General features: G+C 41.9%; 1 protein-coding gene across 1 annotated transcript in view; it reads left to right on the forward strand.

Moving 5' to 3' along the window:
• The window catches only part of AXDND1 (axonemal dynein light chain domain containing 1), a 46,757-nt gene that overhangs the window by 12,652 nt on the left and 6,999 nt on the right, over positions 1-27,106 (forward strand). The window contains exons 9-22 of the mRNA XM_045838731.1: positions 94-215; positions 5,517-5,657; positions 6,351-6,455; positions 7,936-8,056; positions 9,940-10,041; positions 11,214-11,377; positions 12,538-12,610; positions 14,418-14,652; positions 16,400-16,601; positions 17,635-17,728; positions 20,413-20,612; positions 21,430-21,526; positions 25,395-25,505; positions 26,968-27,078. Of these exons, the coding sequence (XP_045694687.1) occupies positions 94-215; positions 5,517-5,657; positions 6,351-6,455; positions 7,936-8,056; positions 9,940-10,041; positions 11,214-11,377; positions 12,538-12,610; positions 14,418-14,652; positions 16,400-16,601; positions 17,635-17,728; positions 20,413-20,612; positions 21,430-21,526; positions 25,395-25,505; positions 26,968-27,078 (1,878 nt within the window). The remainder of the gene's footprint in view (positions 1-93; positions 216-5,516; positions 5,658-6,350; positions 6,456-7,935; positions 8,057-9,939; positions 10,042-11,213; positions 11,378-12,537; positions 12,611-14,417; positions 14,653-16,399; positions 16,602-17,634; positions 17,729-20,412; positions 20,613-21,429; positions 21,527-25,394; positions 25,506-26,967; positions 27,079-27,106) is intronic.

Raw genomic sequence — 27,106 nt, forward strand, 5'->3', positions numbered from 1 at the left:
CTAAAACCTAATTCACATTCCGAGTGATCAACTCCTGAAATGGCTTTTACTGACAAGACCATAATAAATGCTGACTGACTTCTCTTCCGCCAGATGCACAAACTGCTACACATCCTGAGGCAGGAGCAGAACATTTACAACACGGTGTTTCACGAGCTCATTCGACAAGTCAGCGTGGACTGCGCGGACCGAGGGGAGCTGCTGTCCAAAATCCGGTGAGAGCAGCTGTCGGGGCATGCCAGTTTCCTTTTGGATTTCGTATTAGAATTCTGTTTTTAGCTCTGCTCCTGAGAAAAATCATGAAAGTACGCTTCTCTCTCTTATCGATAATGAAGAGCCAGATTGCATTTTTATTGTATTTTCTATAATAAGAATATAATAGTTGAGAACTTCCTTCAGGTGATTTCTGTTGAGATGTTCGACACCATGATCTTTTGTGCGTGGGCTGAACTGCTGCGTGGAGTGAGGGCAAGCGCAGACTCTGCCGACAGACTGACCTGGTTTCAGATCACCTTCTCTGGGCCACGTGGGTAAAAGCCTGAGCCTTACTTTTCTCATCTGCAAATGAACATGATAGCTACTCTGATAATCTCCTTTGTCTATTTGGTCACTAATCAGCCCAAATATTAATGAACAAATCAGTCAATAATATTTGTTGAGTGTCTACTCTGCTTCAAGCATTGAGATGTTTCATAGGATTGTGGTGAGGTTTCAATGAGCACACAGAGTTAGGTGCTCAATACGTGTAGTTTGTTGTAGATGGCGGTGATAGATACTATTGTCACTATAATTCTTCCTATGACACTGGTAGTTTCCAAAAGCTGAAAAGAATAGAAGAACTGGAAGGAATACTGGGTTCAATTCCATGTCTGCAGCTTACTTGCCATAGAACCATAGGCATATTATAAGATACCTCTGAATATCTGTTTCTCCTCGATGGGCATTAATAATATAAATTTGCCCTGTTTCTCCACTACCTGGTTGATGGGTGCTGAGCTGCCCTATCTGACTGTGCTGGAGCAAAGCCATTAGTAAGAGACCAGTCAAGATGAGACACTAAGGAGTAAGTTGTGGGAACAACATCAAGAGCTGGAGAAGGGGGGCAGGGACAGTAAAGTCAGGGTTGTCAGTGTAAGAACAAAGCCAGAGGGATGGATGAGGAATCGTGGCAAAGGAACTAGATGACGTACAGTGTACTCAACCCTTCCCTTCTGAGGAGCAGGTATAAGCAGGACTGTTCTAGCAGATTTCAGGCGTCGGCTTCTAGGGGCCAACATAGGGTGGGGTCCTGTCCCAGGAAGTCCAAACAGAAAGAGACAGGCAGGCAAGTGGAAACCAAAATCCTTTAAGAAAAGTTGTCAGACACGAGTGAGACAAAAGTGCGAACTCCAGAGTTCCAGAGACAGGATCAGAGGAGGTCTTCGAAGCCAAGGGTTTAGAATAGTGTAATGGTGGAGTAAAGAACACGAAAGAGGTGAGAGTAGGCAGTAAGGCTTCTGAGTGATCGCTGCCAACATCCATGACAGGTTACAGAATGGTGAAACACCCAACAGGTCCAGAACAATCTGGCAGCCAGCATTTCATCTTGGTAGGAGCTCTCTAGAAGGTCTAGTCTCAGGGCAACCTTCAGTGAGCAAGTCTCTGTTGTCCAGGGTCTGGCACCTGACAGAGTCCTCCTTGAGTCACAAGTTTGCTGTGAGGACCCAGTAGAAGTCCCCGGTAAATGGTAACACCCTACAAGCCCAGGAAGTGCTTGATATCAGCCTCAAACCGCCTCTCTGTTTGCTTGCTACTGTACTTGCGCTCTGTCCCACCGAGTGCGTTCTGATCAGCTCGTGTGTGTGTCTGCTTTGCAAGCACCTGCCTCTGCGGCCTGCTGCAGCAGGAGGATTTCGTGTGAAACAGCATTTCATAGTAACTGCTTTTTATAGGGGGAGGAGTAACTGCCAGCTGGGATGCAAGCTGAACAGGAGGACCCTCAGATTACACAGAAATAGGACTGATGCCGTCCTTCTTTTTGGTTGATAAATACCTTTGGATACAAGCACATGACCTTTTCCAGTTATTGTTATTTCTTCCCTAGTATGTTATCATGGGGATTTCCAAATACCCGTAAAAATTGAGTGAATTTTACTGTGAGCTCATAGACACCCACCATCTAGATTCTGCCATTAACATTCGGCTTAGCTTGCTTTATCGCTTGTCTAGCCACTAGCCATCCTTGCAATCATCCACCAATTTCATGCACTTCAGAGTAAGTTGCAAACATCAGTGTATTTTCCCCTAACTATTTCAGCATGTATGTTATTAAACGGAGTTTATGCTTTATTTTTAAATATTTTATTTATTTAGTTTTAGAGAGAGAGGAAGGGAGGGTGAAGGAGAGAGAGAACCTTCAATGTGTGGTTGCCTCTCACACGCCCCCCACTGGGGACCTGGCCTGCAACCCAGGCATGTGCCCTGACTGGGAATTGAACCAGCGACCCTTTGGTTTGCGGGCCAGTGCTCAGTCTACTGAGCCACACCAACCAGGGCTCAAAAATAAATTTTTTCAGAATAGTTGTAGATTTACAGAAGAATTGAGCAGATAATAGAGTTTCCATATACCCCCTCTCCTCCATGTACAGTTCCCCTAATTATTAGAATCCTGGACTAATGTGGTGCATTGTTGTAATTGGTAAACCAATGTTGATATATTATTAACTGAAGTTTGTAGTTTATATTAAGGTTCATTCTTTGTGTTGTACAATCCTGTGGGTTTTAACATGTACACATTTTTGACAGTAAAAAGGAATAAAGTACTGATACAGGAGATGATATGGATGCTTCTTGACAACCTCATGCTAAGTGAAAGAAGCTAGCCACAAAGGTTACAGAGTGTGTACTTCCACTTGTGTGAAATGTGCAGAAGAGGCAGGTCCAGGCAGGAAGTATATTAGTAGCTGCCAGGGCCTTGGAGAAAGAGAAGCAGGGAGTGACTGCTAATGGGTACCATTTGGGGGTGATGAAAATACTCTGGATTTGCATAGTGCTGATGGTGGCACAAGTTTGTGAGTTTACTGAACAGTATTATACACATTAAAAGGGGGAATTTTATGGCCTATAAATTACATCTCAATATAAAATATGAAATATTTCCAGATAGTCATTTCATCATGATTCCTCAAAAATTGCACCTATTTCTTTGTGTATCGAATGTCATATAACAAAACATCTGTCCACCCTACACAGCGCTAATTCTTCCTGAGTACCACTGAGGCAAGACTCCTCTTTGTACAGTGTCCAGTGCCCCGTGAGTCATGAGTTTTTCCAGTCTGGCTGGTGGGAATGGGCACCACGAGCCACGTGTGAGTGCTGGGTTCTCTTTCCTCTGATCCTTCTAGATGGTTCTCTCCATGGTCTCAGGCAGTTCGTTCACATTATGCCCTAATCATGACTTAGCTGAACACGCAAGGGGAACCCTCCGCAGACTTCGGAGGCCTCTTTCTCTGCAGCCCGTTTCTCTCCGGTGCCTGCCCTCTGACCCCTACTCGCTTCTCTCTCTCCGGACTCTGAGCTCTGTCTCCTTAGCCCAGAGGGTCCACTGCGGGCCCTCTCGTTTCCCTCTTCGTGCCGTAGCCTGGAAACTGTCTCCACCAGCTGGGGCGACCACAGGGCTCATTTGATTTCTGATCTCGCAGGGGTCACTTTCTCATTCCCCAAAAGCCAGTGTTTTGCTAACTGTTGTTTCATATATTTGGGGGGTTTTTTTGTTGTTATTGTCATTAATTTAGGCAAAAGAGTAAATTTAGTTCCACTGGATTGCTTTTATAATTCTTGTGTCTGTATACCACAATCCTATGTATAGATTGGTACCCTTCGTAAGTCTTGGAAAATTGTCAGTGATGATTTCTTTGATGAGTATCTGTTCTCCATTCTGTTTTTTCTCTCTGGAGCTCCATTAGATTTATATTAAACATTTGCATTCTCTGCTCTTTGTCTCAGTCTCCTGTTCATAATTCCCATTTCCTTGTCTGTGTGCTGCATTCTGGGTAATTTTTTCCAGGATGTCAGTACCCTCTTTAGCTCCATCTCCTCTGCTGGAACCCATCTGTCGGGGTTACTGTTCAGTAGTTACATCTTTCCCTTAAGAGTTCTGTTGGTTTGTTTCCATATCTGTCTTATCATATTTTGCTCATTTTTATCACTTAGTTTTAGATTCCATTTTTTGTTTCTCAAACATTTCATGGATAGTTTTATATTCTAAATATGTTAATTCTAACATAGGAAGACCATCAGGATGGAACTCTGCTGTTCGTTGTTTCTTCTGAGTCTCACTCATGATCGTCTATTTATACAGTATTTTGCATTCGTTGCTGCTGTGGCTAATATTTGGCCAGTCTTAATCATCACATCCTCCTGATAGAATTCACGGATGCCTCCTGAAGAGAGGATTTGCATCTTCTCCCTTCTGGAACCCTGGCTCGATGCCGCAGTTTCACACTCAGATCTCCCATTTCAAGACGGCTGAGGACTTAGTTTCCGGGATCCCGTGCTGTATTCTTACTGGGGCGACCTTGACTTTGGGTTTGCCTAATGAATACTGCTCACCACCTCCTACTCCATTCTTAGCTTATTGAGTTTTGTTTACTGGTTCTGTTTTTCATTCCTGGAGTCTTCTGTTCTTGCTGCAAGCCTGTTAATGCTTCAGAGAGTGTGCTCTACCGTGGATGTAGCTGTAATGTGTTGAGAAGGCCCTGCAGAGCGCTTTGTCCGTATGTCACCAGGAGGGGAAGTCCTGAAGAAGGTGTTTTTAAAATGGATGTTTCCTGGTGCATGACCTGCATGTTGAGCTGATAAACTTCCTTTTACTTTAAGTGTTTAAATAAGGGCTGAGTAGTTCTTTCTGTGGGTGAGAGATTAAACTAACCGACCATTCTGACTCAAATATATTATAATTCCGGGGTCTCACGGTTAGGATACAATACCTTGATCACTTTTAATATACAATAAAGACTGCTCAATTATAGTATTTGTAATTTACCATCTGTGACCATTTCCAAATATTTTGTTTGATTTTATTAAGGAGCAAAACAAATGACCTTTTTTTTGTATTTAAGCTCTTTGTTTATTTTTTAAACAGTAGGTACATTTTGGTCAGTTTGAGAAAAGTGGTTTTAGTCATGAATTCAACTATTTATAAGAATTCCACTGCATTCAAGCTGCTCTGTTAGATGTTATAAATGTGTAAGCACTTAAGACATGTTTCCTATAGAGATGATCATTTAGAAGAAGGAAGCAAAGACGTCCTTACGTTGTTTTACATCTCAGATATTACGTTCCAAATAATTATGACTCTGGTTCAAGTTCACTCACTTGTATGCGCGTGGCAGGAATACGCGGCCTGGATCCCTTTCTTTCTCTGCCCTTGTGTCTGCTCACTATTTCTCCCGCTAACGTTACTCTCTCTCACACGTGTTTTCACTCCTTTTCCTTTTCTCCTGCGAGACATCTTGTTTTCCTTCTTTTTCCTGCAGAGAGCGGTACGTACAGTTGCTTGACCAAATTGCCCGGCAGATGATCGACTTCTACAAAGACCTGGTGACTCAGCGAATGATGGACCAGCGCATTTTACAAGAACTGTACAATTTTAAGAATGTTATCGAAGAACTGACCAGGTAAAAAACTGTGATTATCTTAAACACAAAAGGCAAAGGCATGTCTCTAAAGAGAAGTCAGAAATATTTAGGGAAAGTAGAGTGGCTAGAGGTGAGAACTATTTTGTTCTCTTTTTCTGTTTAGCGAGAGAACGGAAAGGACCAGATAGGGGTATAGATACGGACACAGAGACATGGGTTACACAGGCAAACACGAAACTAGGGTGCTGTGTGTATTCACTAGGGAAAAGGTCTTGTTCTTCCTTCTAAGGTAGAGATATTTATCTTAATTCAGTTTACGGAGCAGTGCCTTGATTATGGATGTTCAGGTTCAAATAGAAAGAGAATGAGCATATATAGCAACCAAGGTTAGTGGTCATCTAAACTTGTAGCAAGATAATGATTGGCAAGAATGAAGAGGGTAGCACAGAGCAAGCTGGAGGCCTTGCCGGTCAGCACCTGCCTTCACTCCACCCCGAAGGAACCCCCACCCTTCTCTCTGCCCTTTCCAACCAGCCCGATTCCACTGCCAAACCTGGCAAGATTCCACCCAGCTGTGCACTAGACTTACTGATGTGGTTTGCGAGGTGGGAAAACCAGCAGAGATGTACACACGGTAACTGAGAAGGTTCGCAAGTGTGAGTCTGATGTCCTGAGTGCAGACTTTTTGGAAATCTTCAACTACGGTGATAAAATTTCTTTGCTTTATTTCAGGGAGCTGTGTTTGGTCCGGGCACATGATATAAAATTAACAAAGGAAGCAGAGAAAGTCCACAAGGATTTGACACAAGCTCTTTTAGATGCTGAGAAAAATGCCAAGTGAGTTATCAGATTTAGTCATTATGCCATACTTGCGTTACACTTTATACCGAAGTTTTATTGAAGCATTTGACTTTAAAAAAAATTATAACAGTGTAAATTCGTTATGTATATTAACTCTGCCAGGCACTATTGTAATACACATCATGTAAATGTCTTCTTGAATGAGAGTTTTCCAGAGGTGTAGACCTAGAAGGGGAGGTCCCGGGCCACAGGATGTGTGTAGCCTCGTCTTTGCTAAATGTTGCCAAATACCCCACAGGGCGGTTGTACCGGCGGATGTCCTCGCATCAGTCTATGGGAGCTCCCCTTTGCCCATATCTTTTATTAATTGGGTGGGTATGAAAAAGCATCTGACTTTTATTTACATTTTCCTGATTAGCAGTGTGAGCCTGTTTTTTTGGGGGGGGTGGATTTTAATGGGTACAGCTTGTGGAATTTTTATGGTTGTGTTCACCTGTGTGACACCTCAGATGATGCATTTTTTCCTGGTGAGTTGAACCAATGGAGGCCTCCAACTAGAAGGAGGCTCCAGGAGCAGGTGCAGGCAGTTCCTGGCTTTCAGCAAAGTTGAAAGAATTCTGCTTGGCTGGCTTTTCATTCCTGTAGCAGAGTTAACACTCCTTAGGAGCGTGTGTTTCAAAAGGTTTGTCGGATGCTTCTGTTCGTTTCGCTTCTGTGTTTGTATTTAGTCTCAGAAGGGCTTTTAATTCTAAGCGAAGCTTCAGTCTAAGTTAAAAGGAAAACGTGTGCTCAGATAAACAAAGAAAAAATAGTTAAGGAAAAGGTACTTGATTATACTAAGCTTTTGGTTTGTTAGTAGAAAATTTATTTAAATCTTTTTGTAAGATTTTACTTATTTATTTTTTAGAGAGGGAAGGGAGGGAGAAAGAGACAGAGAAACATCAATGTGCGGTTGCTGGGGGTCATGGCCTGCAACCCAGGCATGTGCCCTAACTGGGAATCGAACCTGTGATGCTTTGGTTCGCAGCCTGCGCTCAATCCACTGAGCTACGCCAGCCAGGTTATTTAAATCTTATACTAATTATATGTACTTTAAAAATATAGTGGTTCACAACAGTTGGGCTTTGTGCCTTTAGTAAAGAATCCTAATTCTACGAGAAATCAAAGAAACACTGCTGTATTATTGCTACTTGTATTCTGAATTTTTCATTAGATGTAGTGTTGTTATACTACTGGAATGTCATGTTGTAAAAAGTCGAGTAGAAGAATATGAAGAAAAGTATTTAGAGCAGGAAACAATATCTTGGACTTTTTACTTAAGGCTTTTATGAGATTTATTAATGAAATGTGAATCTTTTCCTTCTATTTCTGCTATAGGTTGGTGTTATTAATATGTCCAGCAATTTTACCATAATTACCGTATGATCAGTCTTAAAGGAACAACTTGCCTTTTTTAAAAAACAAAGTTCTCCTTTAAAAAAATGCCTACGTAGCTGTTTCTTGATTTTCCTTCCAGGATTGTGGAAGAGTACCATGACTTGTACACGCTGCAGAGAGGGAGGATGGAGAGCGACATTAAGCAGCTGATGGCCGAAAGAGACGTCTGGAGCTCGGCCACGTACGAACTGGCGCTGAAGGTTGGTCCCTCGGGAATTGTCACCCAGACTTCCCTTTGGTCTGGATAAAGGTTCCTTTCACAAATTTCACTTGGACAAAAAGTCAAAAGATGAAGATGCGCATTTAATTGCTGAATAGTGTAGGTATTATGGGCCTTGGAAGGGGAAAGTTACATTTTGTTTGTTTCTTCATTATTCAATACCTGGCTATTGCCCAATTAAGGGCTCTTTCTTTTTCCTCCCAACAGAATGTAGGGAATATGAGCAAGATACTTTTTCTGTTGTTTGTGAACATGTTAAAAATTTTAGCTTTAATTTATACTGGTAGTAAAGTAGGAGAAGTGGTTCCCAGTTTTTCACATAAGGTAACTGTATTAGGATCACTGCATACCTCGCTTTGGTTCTATTACTTTTGTATTCAGGATGCCAAATGAACTGAAATATGGCGGCCTGCGGAAGCATTATAGGAATGCTTTAAAGAAAGAGCAATAGTTTGTTCTGTAAATGTTTGTTGTTTGGTTGCCTATTCTCACATCTTGGACCTAGAGTATCAATAGCAAATGAAGACCTGGCACGGATTCAGACTTTTGTCCCATTTTCCTCTGGAACAGTCAGACCTCATCTAGGACATGATGTTCAATCCTGATCCAGAATTTTAAAGGGACACATCCAGAGGAAGAGACAGTAAACATATCATATAAGAAACAAATCTCGGAGCTAGGCAGATTCACTAAAGAAGAGTGAGTTCCCTTGCTCTAGAAGGATTTAAACAGTGGAGAACTGACCCCTGGTGGAGGGTTCTATGGAAGAATACCTTATATTGTTGGGGCTTTGTGTTAGGTAGATTATCCCTAAAGTCCCTTCCAACAGGAAAGGACAGCTAGCATGTCACCTCCCTGAAAATAAGGACTTCTTTTCTTTTGTTTATAGCTGTATGTGCAGTGTCCAGAACAGTCAGTCATTCACTGAATGACTGATTACTGATTCGGGGTGTCAGTAGTTCTCAGGGGAGGTCTTGGGGCCTCCCGGGGTTCTTTGAGACCTTTTCATGAGGTCAGACTAGTTTCATCGTAATACTAATATTGCCTTTTTCATGCTCAATTCAACTCTATTCTCTCAAGGCAGACATTAAAGAGATTTGTAAAAATGGAAAACCATGATGCTCTTTTCACTAATTTTTTTTTTGTTTGGAAAAATAGAGTTATTTTTTCTTTTCTTTCTGTAAAAAATACTTTTTTTATTAATTTTGAATAAATGGGACATCTTTTTAAAAAGATTTTATATATTTATTTTTAGAGAGAGGGGATGGAAAGGAAAAAGAGGAAGAGAAACATCAATGTGTGGTTGCCTCTCGTGTACCCCCTACTGGGGACCTGGCCTGCAACCCAGGAATGTGCTCTGAGTGGGAATCAAACTGGCGACCCTTTGGTTCCACAGTCCACGCTCAATACACTGAGCTACACCAGCCGGGGCATAAAGTTATTTTTTCATAAAAATAGTATTTATGTTAACATATGTGTATACTAATGTTTTATTTACATGAATTAAGGGTGGATTTTAAATAATTTCAATTTTAATTTTCAATACAGTAAATATCAATAGATATAATCATATACACAAAAGTTTTTTGACGTTCTCATTTTTAAGAGTGTTAAGGGTTTTTGAGACCAAATTGTGTGAGCACCTTTGTTACATACTGTACCTCAGTTTGGTTTCAGTTTAGTGGTTTCAGAAAACACAAATTTGTGATACAAATTAGTTTATGATTTAGATAAGAAATTGTGACTGAGTTAATGGTTCATTGAAAAATTGATGTGAAAATGGTATACTAAATTACAGCCAAAGGTAATCACAGTGGTTTGTTAATGATTTAGGCTCTTAATTTTAGCCCTTTTTTAAAATAGGTAATTGAAAGAAATAAAGTCATATTGGCTAAAAGACTTTACCTCAACGAAAAAGGCTGGAGTAAATATGCTAAGCATTTCATCATCATGCTGTCGAGCAAGGTAAACCTCAGCTCATTTAAGTTGTGGAGTCTGTAAGAAGCCTTTGCTAAATTTATAGATTAAATTTTAAATCTAGCTTTATATTTGTGCTTTACTGTGGGCAGAATGAAAAATCTAAGGAAAGGGGAATAAAGGCTCTTCTTTATATCTGTCTTCTATCCTAATTAAAGCAACCTAAGTACTTTGTCCCAGTCAATAACACTACCAACATTATTTACAGTGTTATTCTCTTAGTGTTTAAACTAAAAAATTATAAGTAGCTGTGTTTATTGAAATAGCTATACTATCAATGTATTTATTGTATGCAATTTAATGGGAAAATTCAGCGAGCACAGAAGGTCACAAAGGAGGAAAGTGGCATTTAGTGTTTCTAGAGTCAAACTATTTACCCTAGTCATTTCATTTAATTCTTTAAAAAAAAATTTTTTTTTAAAGATTTTATTTATTTATTTTTAGAGAGAGGACGGGAAAGAGAAAGAGGGAGAGAAACATCAGTGAGTGATTGCCTCTTGCATGCCCCCTACTGGGGACCTGACCTGAAACCCAGGCATGTGCTCTGACTGGGAATCGAACTGACGATCCTTTGGTTCACAGGCCAGCACTCAATCAGTCCAATGAGTCACTCCAGCTAGGGCTCATTTAATTCTTAATTTAATTCTTACGACAATCCTAGGAGATTATATATATGTATATAAAGTATACATATATACTTTATATGTATAAAGTGTATATATATATATACTAAAGTAAATATATATATAAATCTTTATGGTCAAGAAAAATTAATCTCAAATGCATTAAATAACATTCCCCAAGGGTACACAGCCATTTAGATGTCTAGAATTCACATTTGGTTCTTTTTGGCTTTGAAATTTCAGATCTTTCCAAGTACTACACTGCCTCCCATGAAAGTTTTATGGGGAAATTGGGCTCTGTTGCAAAGGGAAAAAATCTGGTCTCTAATAATTTGTGCCATGGAAAATCTGTCACTAGTGGGACTGTGTAGTAGTGTCACTGATGATATTTGGAAAGAGGGGTGACTTTTTAAATTTTTAATCCATTTCCTATGGATGTCTCTAGTATTACAATATTAGTAATGGCCTGGCGTATCAGGTAACTGTTTGTTACGTGAATAAATGAATACGTGGTTTGATTCCATGCATTTTACCTAGGATACTTCAGACCTTGCACTGTTGCAGAAGTTGACAGAGAACTGGAAAATCTTAGTGAGTAAATTTAGACAGGAAGTAGAAGAAAGCGAAGAGGCTACAAGGGAGCAAATTCGAATTATTAAGGATGGCCTTATCAAATGTCAGCAGTTCTTCAAAAATAATAAGTGAGCCTCCCAGTATCTCGTTTTTCTGATTATGCTTTGTCATGTCTGATAACTCGGTTCACTTCTTCTCTCCCCTTTTGTCTTTTTTACCTTGTGATCACTCTAGCATTAATTTCGGCAAGGTAACCAGCAACCCTTACAGGGTACAATCCTTGTAGGAGCGGAAATGGTCTTAAGTTTGTAGTGCTAATCATCTTGGTAGTCCTTCCTCATCTCTCCCTCCTTCTACTGCTACTTCTATTTCAAGGCCAACTCTTCTTTTTTTTCTTCTTTTCTTCCCACTTTATTATGGGCAAACTTGGATATCCGGATCCGTCTACAAATTCTGTAGCCCAGTGCATGTGCAGAGAAGTGGGATCAATGGGTGGCGGTTTTAAGGAGCTTGGTTTTGATTGGCTCTCGTGCCGTGTAGTAGAGGAACCTGACAGTGGAAGAGGCTGCCTATAAAGTAGGCGAGTCTCGGCTGAAGGACCAAGTCGCAGCCCAGTTTTGTGGGGATGTACGCTCTGAATGCAGGCTGCACTCAACACGTTTAGGTGCCACTTCCATTTCAAACTGAGAACAGTGGTTTCAGTTTTTCATATCCTCTGAGAGGTTTCCCAGGTAGCAGAGGTGGAAGTTCCACGCTGGAGCGGCACGCAGCCAGGCTGGTTGCCGCCGCCATTCCCATTTGGTGACTCTTGGCGCAGATGGCAATGGTTCTCTTCTCCCTTTCTCTTTAGGAACTTCTTTGTCAAGAGCTTTCTTTTCATGAGACTTCAGAGATATTAAAGGAAACGTTCTTCCCAGACGTTGCGGCTCTTGACCTTAACTGTTCATGAGGCTTCCCTTCTATTCATATGTTGTCTTGACAGTTGTTTCAACAGGAACTGTTCTCATGGTGTTCTAACATCGGGTGACGAAGACCCAGCAACCACCCTTTCAATTCTGTTACGGCCTCTGACCCCGTCACCTGGTTACTCAGGCCTGATCAGGGTCTGAATGTGTGTTTTTGTTTGTGAATCTAAAGATGATTGCCTATTGGAAGAGGGGCCAAACCTGGAAGGCAGGTCTGAAAATCATTAGGGAAAAACATAATATTGTCATGTGTATGGATTTGCAATTTCCTTTCTTTATTCCCTGTTCTGAGACCCTGTTCTTTGTCTTTTTCCTCCTTTCAGGAAAAAACACATTTCATCCCCTAAAAAAGAAAATATAGACCTACTTATTCCAGACTTCCAGCAGTGGCTAAAGGTAAGACTTTCTAATACACAACATGGTAATCAAAGTACTTGCCAGTCCTCACCTCCAGCTGAGTCACATCTCAACCTTTGAAAATTCCATACGAAGTTTTGTGAGAGACAAGGAAAACACCAAGACTACAGGGGTTTTTACAATATCCTTCAGTATTTTATTTTCAGTTCTAATTTAGGGTTTTGGGTCAAATAAAGTTAGGCTGCCAGGAAAAAAAAAAAAAAGGAAAAGATATTTGGGTGATAAGGAAGGTCGTTGTGATTCTCTCCTCAAATTGTCAATCATAGTGACATTTGTGCCTCTCCTATCCCTGGCTTTTGTCTTAAGGACAGATTGGACTTTAAAAATCAATAACATCTTTTGAAAAATTGTGGTAAAATGTACGTACCATAAAATTTACCACTTCAGTCATTTTAAGTGTACCGTTCGGTGGCATTGAGTCCCTTTAACAGGTGGGCAACCGTCACCACCACCCATGTCCACCACTTTGCAGCCCGGAGCTGGAACTCGGCCTGTTCAACACTAACACGCCGTTCCGCCTCCCCAGCCCCTGGCAACCGCACTCTGCTTGCCGTGTTGGACTTCTCTGGGCACCTCACAGAAGTGGAATCATTTAGATTTGGCCTTTCGTGAGACTAATTTCCACGTTCCATTGAGGGAATACATTATACCATATTCTGTTTATTAATAGCATCTTTTACAAATGTCTGAGCTAGGCAAATAAGTTTTATTGATCAAATTACTATCATGTTACGGTGGTCTGACAAAGGGAAATAGGTTCTGAAATTCCTCCAAAGTGAATGTCAGGCGTAGGACTTCGTGCAATCTCGCCCAGAGCCCAGGAAGCCGTCTTCTTTTCTCCTGGAGTGACTCGAGCAGACTAGTCTCAGAGTTGATGTTTGTCGTCCTCCACACAGTGTAGCTCATTTGCGGCTTTTTTTATGGTTTATCCGGTGATTTTGACATGGCAGCATAGGTGAAACTGAAATAAATGATGCTTCTTTACTTAGCAGGAATAATGATAACTCTCATCCATTAAACACCTACTCTAGTCGGCTGAGTGCGCTTCCCATGTGTTACTTACCCTTTGTGGCAGCCACTTGCTGCTGGTGTTATGGTCCCTGTCTCACAGGTGGGGAAACTGAGGCTCAGCCATGTTCAGGAACCTGCCTGAGCCATCTGTAAATATCAGTGGCTGGATCAGAGTTTGAGCCCTTGTTCCCCCAACTCCGTAGACCCTGCCCTTGGTGCTCGGCAGCACGACTCCCCTGTGCCGGTCACTCCTGTTGGCACGTAGGTGATTTGGTTCCATTGTCTGAGTCATGCATAATGGCAAACTTTATATGTAAATTGTACTGTTTCTTCTATATATGTTTATTGATATGTCAAGTGTTGGGGTTAGACAGAGAAATAAAACGTGAATAAAATACAACCATTATATTCTAGGAGCTTCCCCAGTCTAGTGGGGACCGTGTAAGTAGATGTACTATATCCATACCAAGGCTTACACAAATTTAACATGCTCAGCTCTCTGGGATTTAATTGACTATCACCAACTTTTTGCCTGTAGAATATTTAATATAATTATTTTCATCCTGGTAAACTGTGGGTTATCTTTTTGGGTATCAACTTAATTTAAATTCACTTTAATTTCAAAAATAAAATGTATGTTGTATGAAGAAATGATGTGAACAAATAATAATAAGGCATTTCACTCCAAAATAATCGAAGGAAAGATGTGGGTCAACGCTGATAAAACCATTAGTGCATAATGTGCTGATTTCTTGACTCGCTTTTCATTCTCTAGATACTGAGTGACGACAGAGACAAGTATACTGGGGATATACTAGTGTCCAAATATGATTCTCTCAAGATCATTAAATACTTACAGGAAAACTGGACAGATATCGGGCTTGCGATATTTCGTCGCCACATAAGTATGGAGGGAGAGATGCCGCCAGAGTATCAAGAGATGGAGGAAATTGCAAAATGCATAGAAAGACTCTACAAAGAATTTGAAATAAGAATGAATGGGGAAAATGGTAAGAAAAAGAAAAGATAATTAGATTGCTTGACATAAAGCATTTTAATAGTAATTACTTTCAATACAGTTAACATTTAAAATCAAGACAACATATGAATATGGTTTTAGAAATATAGCAAAATAAACCCTTGAGCATCACTTATTGAGACATAATTCACATGCAATATAATTCATTTATTTAAAGTGAACAATTTGATGATTTTTGATGTTTCCATAGACGTGTGCAACCATCTCTACAGTCAGTTTCAGATAATCGGGTGACATCTGGTTCTCTTCTAGGTCTTTTCTCCATTTTTTCAATTATAGTTGACATATAGTAGTACCTTAGTTTCAGGTGTACTGCGTTTTGTTTTATTGTCTGTATTTTGCCTTGGTTTTGGGTCAATTCTTTTCATATTCCTGGTTGTTTTTGATTAATGTTGGACATAGTGAGAAAGTCTAGAGACAATTTAAGATTCCGCATGGTGTTATATTTCAAAAGAATGATTTTACTTTTTATTCTGGCAGGTTACTTAGGGTGGGGGGGCAGACCATTTTACCCCAAACAGGGCCTGAGCTGAAGAGCAGTGTGGCCTCAGACTTCACGGGGCTGGCCTTTTCCTGTTCCACCCTTGTCTCTAGGGGATTCAGGCATCCCAGGTGAAAGCCGGGTGCGTTTTCCAGGGCTTCTACTCTCCGGCAGGTTTTGAACTTCAATTTTATCTCCCCAGTAGGGTGACCAAATATCCCCCTGTGCCATGAGAGAAATAGAAAACGCACCCACCAAAACCCACGAGGGATATTAAAACTCCATCAAAGCGCTTTTGTCACTGTGTCATATGTTACTTAAGAATCAGTCCTTCTCAGTGAAGTGTTCCAGGCAACCCTGATGCATGCACTGCTGCTGTTGTGTGACATCAGACTACTCTGGATGGGAAAACACAGCCGTAGTTATCTGTAGCAGCAGTAGTACAGGGGTGGATAAGACGGCAGTACTCACATACAGCGGGCAGAGGAAAATGAGTTAGTAAATGGTTTAAAATAATGAGAAGTCAAAATGAAAATCATTTTGAACACTCCCAAGACATCAACGTTTACTGATAAGGCAGTGAAAATATCTTCGTCAAATGTAAGAAAAAGTTTACTCTTCAAGTTTTTCTCTTTCTATATCTCTTAGACGGAAGCATTGTTATTTCTGATTTTGCAAGTGAGATAAGACAAAGGAATAGAGAGGCTATTTTGCCGTGATCTCACAGGGAATCATTCAAAGATTGGGCTCCATATTCAATCCTGGCTCAGATTAAACTGTAAACTTCGTGAAAACCTGATGAACGGGGACTTAAAAAATAATTCGAGAAGTAGGTTTTCATTTCTCTTATTAACTCACCTATAATCATGAAGAACCTGTTCATCATCATTGTCTTCTTAACAGAAAGACTCAATGAATTCCTGCCTTGGACAGAGAACTGTGGTTCCTAGTTTGTAGGTTTAATGCATTCGGTCCTCTGCTATGCTGACAGGAAACTTAGCGTATGAGCCGCAATCAAAGAAATAGTCCAACAGGCAGAAAAGCACCGATGATACAGTGTTTGTTCACTACACATTTATTTAGGAGCTACTGTTTCCAAGGTGTTCTGCTAAGCAGCCTGTAGGATAATAAAAAGGTGAAAAAAGATATGTCCCTGCCTGTTAGTTTTTATGACTTCTTATTGAAATAGTAGACTTACAAATACCTCTAACAATTAATGCTTTTCTCACTTGTTAAGGTGTCTGTAGACTTTTTGCAAGTTTGATTAGTTCTATGGACTTCTGTTGTTTCAAGTTGGAAAGCTTCATTGAGTTCCCTGAAACATTTCCTGGAGAATGGGAAGGATTTGACGAAAAAATCAATGAGATGAAAATCCATTTGCAGGCATTGTTGGACAGCATTGGCACTGTTCCCCAGAGCTTAGACATGGATAGTGGCTCGTAAGTTCCCGGAGCTCTCTGCTGGGCAGGAGAAGGGAATCTCCACTTCTCAACTGCATTTTCTCAGTACCTAGCCTCAGCAACAGGTAGCTGGGGTCAGATGGGAAACCTTGAAGCCCTGTTCCTCCCAGGAAGACAGCCATCTGACTGGGAGCCGTAGGGTGCAGAGCCCTGGGTCCATGACCACAGGAGTCCACAGTGGAGTTTCTGCCTCGCCGAGCTGGGAAGGGGAAGAGAGGGCGTAGCCTTGGCTCAGATGCTAGAGACTCTTGCCTTTCTTACTGAATCTTCACAGGTTGTCTTGAATAGATGTTTTTTCATTTGCTGTTTGTTCTTAGGACCATTTCTAGAGGCTTTCAATGTTTTCTTCCTTCCTCCTTCCCTCTCTCCTTCTCTCTCTCTTTCTTTCTTTCTCTCTTTCTTTCTTTCCTCCCTCTCTCTTTTCTCCCTTCCTCCCTCCTCCTTCCTTCCTCTTCCCTCCCTCCCTTCCTTCCTCTCTTTCTCTTTCTTTCTTTCTTTCTTTCTTTCTTTCTTTCTTTCTTTCTTTCTTTCTTTCTTTCTTTCTTTCTCCTTCTCTCTCTCTGTCTCTTCCCTCCCTCCCTCCCTCCCTTCCCAGTGGGGAAGGGGTCAGTAGTCAGCTTTGCTCCTCACACTGTCATGGTGGAAGCTGATCTCTTGAGAGAATTTAGAAATTCATTCTTCTCACTTTCTGGTCTCCTCAGTCTAGAAGTGAATAGAAAGTGTGTAAGTGTGAGTTTTTACAGTAGAGAGGCAAGACCTTACACTGAAGGCAAGACCTACATTGTCCAAAGAACGCCATGCCCAGTGGCTACTGGTGTTGGAAGGCCACGTCAGTGCGTTAGCCAATATGCCAGAAAAACCAAGGCTGTCGTTCACCTTTTCCGAGTTCTCAGACAGGTGTCAACGCCTGGTTTACTAGGCCCACCTAAAGAAAACCCCTTTCATTTAATTATAGTTACTTTAATATTCTAAGTAAGTCATTTATCTTTATTTTACTTAATTTTTCCTTCAGGGCACTTGAAGAACATATATTTAACATGATTCAACAATGGCATTTGAAAATAGGCAACGAGATTAACAATGGGAACATCGAACTTCAGCGCCACGTATGTACCAGTAGGAATCTGTGAGGCTAACTTTGTCCCGGCTAGGAGGTTTCTTTAAGGAAAAACCAGGTCATACCTATGCAATTAAAGCAGGAGATTGGGAGGGCAGAAATGGAGACTTAGATAATTACTAAATGATTTGAATGCAAAATGTTCCTACTTCCTACCTGTGGAATGAAGTTTCAGAGATGACCCAACATGTTTGAGTTCTAATTATTGTCTTTGCTCTTTACTTGGTATATTGACGTTTTCCCCCTTAATAGGGATGTGGCCATTTTAAGGATTTCTGTTGGTGGCCCAGACTGGCTGAAGGGGTGACAAAAACATGTAACTGGGGGGAAAGAGAAGATGCCAGAATACTGCTGGTCTATGCTTGTTAGAGCAAAGAGAGCGGTTCTGTGGTTCTGAACAGCTGTGCCCATGGACGTCTTAATCAGCACGACATGACGTAACTTGCAAAGGATGACTTCGTTTATTACATTTACTCTCGCCTCCTGGTCTTAATTATAATCTGACTCTGCACAGGAAAAACATCTTATAAGCAGACTTAATGTGATTAAATAAATTTAACTCATTTTAATATTGCTTACCTTAGGAATCCGAAAGGCAGAGTTCATCAGTGGTGGGGGATTACTACTTATGTAGCATTACTTTATATCACAGCCTGTGAGCACATTATAAACACATATAAAGACATTAAGAGTTGAGGAGCAAATATATTAAGACTGGACATATGGGTCCAGGATTGGGAGAAATTTCTGTGACTTCAAAGACCATCTGCATTCATTTAAAGAGGGGAGCAGAGGGCCTGTCACAGTGGGACTCAACAGATGTTTGTTGAGTGAAGTAAGGATGAGCATTCCAGATGTGCCAACAAGTAAAACAGAGAGATGGACAAGGCACTATAGAAACATAGGGAGGGGACGACCTCGGAGCAGATCATGCGGAAGCCTCAAAGAACACTTAGGCACTCACCGAACAGAGAACGGGGCCGGGCATTCGCAGCGAATGGCGTGTTCGCCATCCACAGTTCATAAAGGTTTTTGCATTTCACTTCTGGTGCCTGGCCTGAGCAGATGCCCTAATCCAGGGGTCCTCAGACTTTCTCTTTTAGTGGTACCCTCTGTGCCCCAGCACTTTCGTGCACTTCAGCCGAAAGAAATGCTGCCCAGCTCAGTTTATTAAGTAGTTGTCTTCAAACGACTCACTAAGTGTTCATGTCCTAATGATTTAGTGACTGTTTGGAAAAAGCAAGAAATGTTTACAAAGTTAAAACATGGAGGCCATGGCACCGAGGCTGCTCCACAGCCTCTGGTGGCCCATGGGAATGAGCCAAGGCCAGAGCCGGCGCAGCCGTGTCCGTGAAAGAGAAGCTCCAGAAGGTTCTGGCCATAAGCCGTCAACTGGACTTTCCCACATGGGAGAAATCAGAACCCAAGAATCATTATCAAAAAAAGAATAATGATCATAACAGCCAAATAACTAACTGTTCCCAAATAAGGCAAATGTTTAAATGATTACAGACAAATAGTTGCTTTACTTCAGCATCTTCTCTGTAAAAATCCCTGCCCTGTCCCCAGAGCAGGGGTGCCCCCAGAGCTCCTCCAACAATTTTTCAGCTTTCACGTTGCTTAACTGGAATTGTTGCTTGCCGAAATAAACTTTCAAAAATTTAATGTCTTAGTTTACCTTTGTATATATACAAACATTGGGGAAAAAACCCCCTTTTCCCCCCTCAATCAGAATCCCTAAGGGATGTATGAACTTGGGCCCTGTATAACTTCTCTAACCCGGACATCGGATGGGATGCTGCCATCCTCGTCTCCTGTTTCACTTCGGTTTTTACACACGACCACCCATAAAACCAGCGTTGCACAGATGTGATGTCATCAAAAGTGGTATAGCGCATCTAATGCTGAAGCTGTGAACTGTATCAGCTTCATGCTGTGTCCGACACGTGCTGTATTTCCCTCAAGAATTTAAAATCCCATCCTGGTCAGGCAGCTCAGCTGGTTCGAGCGCCAGCCCATACACCAAGAGGTTGCAGGTTCCGTCCCTGGTTGGGGTGTGTACAGGGAGCAAGCACTCAATGTTTCTCTCTCATCTCTCTCAAAATCAATAAAAATATCCCTGGGTGAGGATTTTTTAAAAAAGAATTAAAAATCTCATGGCATCCTTGAGAATTCACTGTGGAGTCCTGGGATGCCGTGGTGTACAATTTGAGAACTGTGGCTTTAATACCCTTGACCAAGCTAAGACAAGTTAGTGTAGTATAGTGAGAAGGAAAAAAAAAAAAAAATATATATATATATATATGGTTATACCAGCCGAGTAGTTATGATTTAATTTCATTAAGAATGAATGATATTAGTGTTGAAAATAGACACAGATATGATCATTTCTAGTTTTAAGTTTGGCCTGTTTTTTTTTTTGAAAGATTTTATTTATTTATTTTTAGAGAGGGAAGGGAGGGGGAGAGAGAGAGAGAGAGAAACATCAATGTGCGGTTGCTGGGGGTCATGGCCTGCAACCCAGGCATGTACCCTGGCTGGGAATCAAACCTGTGACACTTTGGTTCGCAGCTCACGCTCAATCCACTGAGCTATGCCAACCAGGGCTTGGCCTGGTTTTTTACTGTTCGGTGTATTTAAAACGGGCCATTTGTTATGGCTACTTTTTAACAGGTGGATGAATTGCATATATCTATGATCCAGTGGATGGTGCGCCTGCTGGTAGTGATGGTGCCCGACTTTCCTGACCAGGACCTTCTCCCAGGGCTGCAGGAGGCAAGAGCTAAGAAGCACGACGTAAACGTTGCAAACTTGGAGCTCGACGCAGTCGCCCTGGCAAAAAAGTTGTCCAAATACTCCCGTTATTTGAACAGGTAAAACTCCGTTTTTTTTTTTTTTAATCCTGCCTTTTTGAAGATACATTTGTGACATCAAGCAGAGGAGAGGAAGACAGTTAAGTAGCAGCAATAAGGAATTGCTTTAAAACTTTGAAAGAAGTACTAGTTCGGTTTTAAAACCATTGTTGGCACTGCCCAGGGGGAGATGAGATTTCCAAGTTTTCCCAATGGCCTTAGCATTCTTTCGGAAACAGTGTTGGTGTGGCCAGGATGGGAAGTGTGTGAGGATGTGAGAGTGCGAATTAGTTAAAAAACGGAAGAGGACCCACTTCACTTAAATAAGTGAGACATGTCTTGCACTTTTGCACAGGCTGGGGGCATTTGTGAAGAGGCTTGCCGTTTCTGGTGTCAATTTCATGCAAAACGGAATGCATACTTTCATTTCATTAAACACTGACCAAAACATCTCTAAAAACACACAAACAAAAAAATAAAAAGCCCTATATCTGGAAAGCTAGAGGATTCTCACCAAATAAAGGTGAGGTCTGAAAAAAAAATGTAAAATGGTTAACTACTAGTAAGCACACCATCACTATGATTACTTCACATCTGGGAAGTAGCTTTTGTAATCTAGCCACTTGCCCCTTCCTATCCATTCAGTGTCACCAGCGGTCAAGAGCGAGAGGAGGGGAGGGGAAGGGAGGACAACTGTGAGAGACCGAGAGGCGGTTGGGACTCTGGGGTGAGTAGTGGCTGCATTACTACGGGGAACTTCCCCTGTGTCTGGACTGAAGACACTCAGGGGAGGAGCCAGCGCTGACAGGCCGTGCTCTGTGTGTGTGCTTCTCCCCAGCTGCTGCAAAGGGATGGTAACAGCTACAGCTCTGAGTATAGCCAGCAACGTACAAAAATATTCTACTAAGGAACTTCACGATCTAAATGCAATGAAGGTAATCGCTCTGTTTTCCTCTCACTTTTTTTTTTTTTTTTTTACTTTTAGAGAGGGAAGGGAGGGAGAAAGAGAGAGAGAGACATCAATGTGCAGTTGCTGGGGGCCGTGGCCTGCAACCCAGGCATGTGCCCCGACTGGGAATCGAACCTGCAATGCTTTGGTTCGCAGCTCGCGCTCAATCCACTGAGCTACGCCAGCTAGGGCACTTTTGTTTTGTTTTGAGCAGACGTTTTAGGCTAGCTCCCGCTTTGTTAGGGTTTTCTTAATTTCACATTCAGCCCCGTCCTTGACTGCTACCATCTATCTTCCCCTGATCTCCTGGACAACCTCTCAGGGACAACAGTCTTTATGACATTAAACTCTGGGACTCCTGTGGCTTCGTCCATGCCCCACACAGGGAGAGTGGAAGGCAGACCTCCAGAGGGGCCTTGTCGAATGTGGGCGAACCGTGACGCTCGTGGCTTGTGCCGCCCCAGTCGCATCCTAGCGTTTGAAGAAGAACGTATCGCCAACCTACTAGACTGCTGTTTGGATAACGTTAATGATGGTTTCCCACACTCTAATATTTTGGGGTGGTTCCTTTGCCATAAATGAGAGTTGTGTGGTGCTGAGCAGGATTCTGGAGTGGGAGAACTCTTAAGGAAGAATCTTTCGGAGTTTGATCACTTACCCACAGTTCCTGCCCAAGTCTTCCACCACGACTGCCTAAATTGCTTCTTCAGAAAGCCTTGGGGTCTGTCCAGTGGCCCATCGCCACTGAGGCAGTCCAGTAACTCATGACCCTGTTTACATTCTCACCTGACCCTGGCTTCTGCTGGTTCGGTCTGACCTCACACTTCAGAGCTATGGATCAGTGCCGGAGACTATTTTCCAAGGGGATTCAGTTCTAGAGGTCCTTGCTCCTATTCCCATTTCTGAAAGAAGCTGGTCTCTGCTCGTCACCTGCTCCACTTGGGAATAGGAATTGCTTGTCATTAAGACTTCATTTGAGGCTTGGAAGCACTGCATCAGAGTCCTGGCATCCACTGAGAGCAGACAAGGACCTCTGCACCATAAACCAGCTCCTCACAACCTAGAAACTTAGCCCCCCAGTAAACAGATAGGTGGCTTTTTTCAAGTGCTTTAGGTGGACCATCTACACAGTTCCAGGCATCTAGAATTAGAGTCACTGGTGCTCTGGAGTTTGGTCACAATCTGAGTAAATGACAGCTACTTTGGAGGATCTCTGAGGTAACCCTCAGCAGACTAAGACTGGTAAAAAGACACACACTGACCAACCCCCGACAATGCTGAGGACATATGGGAAGGAAATACCTCCTCTTGTTACCCACCGTGATGGAAAAGAGAGGACTTTGTGCTTGAAGACCTTTACACTGACTTCCGGCTGCCGCTGACTCCCTCCACGCTACTCCTTTCCAACGCTGGCTGGAGGGATTCATTAAGGCCCTGCCATCCACCTTGGGCTGCCGTAACCTCCTTATGTCACCCAAGTACTGTTGCCCGTTTCAGGATTGGGCCCCCCAAAAGGTGACTTTGAAGAGGAGTGCTGGGGACCTGCCTCTTACAGTGTTTCAGCAGATGAACTCAGGGGAGTCCCAGCTTTCCCGCCTTTTTGGGGAGACCTGGGGATGATGGGCTCTTTCACTATGTTCCCACCCTAGTCTCCCCACTGGCGCCCTATGAAACAGCGGATCTCGACAGTCTTCTCTTCCTCCTGCTTTTGATCCGCTGCAGCAGGCCTAACACGCAGGACTGTCCTTTGCTTCCTAAACCCTCCTTCGTCCCAGACATGAATTTTAGCCCTTTTACTTCCCACCGGAAGCTTTTATTAACACAGCCCTGAATCGGACTTTATTAACATTTAATAAGGTTACTGATGGAAGGAGATCTACACGCATTGCTTAGCAACCAAGCTATCCTGGTCAAAGGCAGTGTTGAAGGTTTTGAAAGAAAACTTGCTTAACTCTGTAGATTACTGTGAAATTTTACCAAAAAAAAAAAAAGCCCTACTGATTTTTTCTCCCATCAGAAGTCTTATGACAGTATTTTCAATGTCTTAGACGTTTGTAAGAAAATGACTAGGATCTTTTTGACAAGTGCAAGTTCAACCGCAGAAGTTTCTCCTGAATGACGAATTAACTGTGAAGAAATAAAACTTCAAAAATATCATTACTGTTTTCAGAACCAACTAATGTTTTATTCTAGGGACAATGTAGAAAGTTAAATACTGTGTGCATCAAGTTTTGTCACCAGGAGGATCCTCAGGGACAGAGGTGTGGTCGACTCACAGTGGCCCGCAGAGCTGGCAGTGCACAGCCTTGGCCGGCTCCACATCCAGCAGTGACGTGCGAGCTGCTGAGTGTCATTGAACCTGCCGCGGCCAGTGACCATGGGAATTAGCAAATGCTGTAAATTAGGGCTCCCGTCCCCAAGATGGTTGTTACTAGTTGCCCACTGCGTGGGGTCCCCTGGAATAAACCACCCACTTCATTTGCTTTTAGCAGACGAAGACTATTAGGACTTTACTCAAGAAGTCACAGCTGGTGAAGTGAATTTAAGACTAGAAGCCATTGCTTTCACATTCCCTGTTTGATCCTTTCTGTGATAAGACATCACCCTAACCCTTTAGAACTTAAACTTACTAATGACATGGACGAAGCTGTGGCAAACTCACTTTTCCTCTTTAGATTTCAGTTTTCTTGTCTACAACGTAAGGGTTTGGATTTGATTTCTAAAACCTTTTAGTTCTGAAATTTCATAATTCCAGAATTAAAAATAAGTCTAATAACAAGAAAAATATAAGACCTATTACTGTTTTGTATGGTTGACATTAAGGACCTATGGTGGGTCATTAGTTCATCGCACAGAACAGTTTTTTGATGGGTAAAGTGACCGGATCTCCTTCCCCAGAGAAGGTAGTTTACGAGTTCCCTCTGCTTTTACTTGCTAATAAGGAAGCTTTTAAACACTGAAGCCAGATCTTAGCTGTTAGGAGATGTTGGTAAAGTAAATGTAGTTTTACTATTCACTTTGGTGCTGAAGACTGTTCTGTACCTCAATAGATATGGAGCGAGCACCTTTTCTAAGACACTGCTTCAGATCTTTATTCATTCACTTGGTTGGGGGCAGGGTAATATTTTTGTAGGGGTTCAGAGCCCAGGCCACCTGGGTTAGAATCCCAGGTCCATGTTTAAATACATATAAGACCTTGAACAAGATACTCAAGTATTCTCTTCCTTAATTTCTTCATCTAAAAAAAATGAGGATACTAATAGTATATATCTCAGTTCTCATCACAAGAAAATAAATTTTGTAACTATGCTGAGAAATGGTAACTGGATTTATTATGGTGATCATTTGGTAATATATATAAATATTAATTATACTATACACCTGAAACCAGTATAATGTTATTTCAGTTATACCTTAAAAATAATAGGACATATTTCATATTGAGGATCAAATGAGTTAATATACGCACAGTGCTTAGGAAAGTCTGACACATAATTAAGTGCCATCCATGTTAAGTGTTGCTATTTTCATTGTTAGGTTAAGTGATCACAGTTGACCTGGTCAGCTGCATATTTGTTGGGGCAGACCATTTGCCCACAGTAAATCCAACTATGTCTCTGCATCTGATTTTATGACACTTAACTACACCTTGTTCTGTTATAAGTGTCGATAAGCAATGGTAGATTTTAGGTCTGTATTCACAGGAAATCACTCCTGCACGCACCTGTGAACTGGAGTGATGCAATGTTCATTGAATGGAGCTATACTTGTATTCAGCAATTCCTTGATAGGGGTGAGTGAGTAAACGCTCTGATTTTTTTCTGCTTAGTAGTAATCTTTTTATCTCTTATTAGAGAGAATGTTATGAGTGGATCACCACGTGTTCTCAGCTCCTCGGTCAGATGAAAGGCAAACGCATCAAGTTACTGACCTATGAAGAAAAGGTGCTCCTACTTGAAGAAGAGGTGCGTGCCCTGCGCTGGCACTGGTCATGATTCAGGTTTTTCCTGTATTTTTTTTAAGATTTTATTTTTATTTATTTTTAGAGAGGGAAGGGAGGGGAGAGAGAGAGAGAGAGAGAGAGAGAGAGAGAGAGAGAGAAAGAAACATCAATGTGCAGTTGCTGGGGGTCATGGCCTGCAACCCAGGCATGTACCCTGACTGGGAATCGAACCTGCGACACTTTGGTTCGCAGCCCGCGCTCAATCCACTGAGCTATAGCAGCCAGGGCTCTTCTTCCTGTATTTTAATAGATAAGGGGTCAGCGACGTTTCCCGGTGAATGTCCCTGGAGTTCCTTCTTACGTCCGAGGCAACTTTGGGCCTCCTGTGCAGGCTCCTCTTTCTTCTCCAGCCCCTGGTGTGCTAGGTTCCTGTTCTAAGGCCTCATCCTCTACTCGCTTCATGGGTTCTTCTTTGGTGATGTCATTTACCTTCTTGGCTTTAACCAGATCCCTCTGTCTAAACTTCAGATATTCTGCTACTTACCAGATACTTGCACTCAGATGTCTTAGGAGTACCTCAGACCCACACAGTCTACTCTGATCTCATCTGTCTTCCCAAACCTGCTTATCCAACTTTGTTTATTATCCCTGTGAATCTCATTATCATCTCTGGAGTGACCTTAACTATAAACCAGGTGTCATTCAAGATGCTCCCTTTTCCTAGCCATGCCATGTCCATCCATCCAATCAATCAATCAATCAATCAATCAATCACTAAGAGTTACTTCCTGAATATCTCTTGAATCCTTATCCTCTTCATTCCTACAACCCTGTGCTGTTCTTTGCCTCCTCTTGTCTTTCTCCTCTCTCCCTGTTCTTCTCTTCCTCCCTCCTTCTCTCTCTCTCTCCTCCAATCTTCTTCCTCCTTTTTAAATCTCCTTTCCTGTTGCTAGAGTGGTTGTTTAAAATATAAAACATATCCGTCAATGTATTGACCTCTCCTCACCTTCAGGATAAAGTCCAGCCTTCCTGACATGACGCACCGTGCTCTGCTCTACCTGTCCCTAAGTTCCCGCCCTGTCGGACACAGTTCTTCCCTCCTCGGAGCCAGTCCCGTGTCTCCAGTGTCTTCCCCCTTGTACCTCCTGGTTCTCTTTTACACCCCCTTCAGGAGGAAACGCAGACATTATCTTTTTCAGGAAACCTGCCTGGCCAACCCTCTCTTTTACCCCCATCCACTACCAGATGAAAATTAGGTATTTCTACTATTTGACCATATGTATTCGTAGCATTTTCTGGGTCACTCAGTTGTAAACTTCTTAAGAGCAGGGACCATTCTTAATAACCTTTGTATCCTTATTACTAGCATAAGGATCTGTTGCAGGATTTGTGCCCTTTAAGTATTTTTAATAAATAATTGCTAATATAGCACTAAAATATTTGTATACACTCAGCTATAATTATAACATTATTTTATCTCATAGGAAATTATAAAAGAATCTGAGTCTGAAACAGACATACATTTTGAAGAGGATGAAAAAGAAAGTAAGAAGGATAAGAAAGTTGAGAAAGGACCAGAAGAAGAGAAAGCAAAAGTAAGATTACATAGTACTATCTTTTTTT

Source organism: Phyllostomus hastatus, unplaced genomic scaffold (genome assembly GCF_019186645.2).
Source record: "Phyllostomus hastatus isolate PE091 unplaced genomic scaffold, TTU_PhHast_1.1 phas_contig_283, whole genome shotgun sequence".
In the NCBI taxonomy this organism is placed as follows: Eukaryota; Metazoa; Chordata; class Mammalia; order Chiroptera; family Phyllostomidae; genus Phyllostomus; species Phyllostomus hastatus.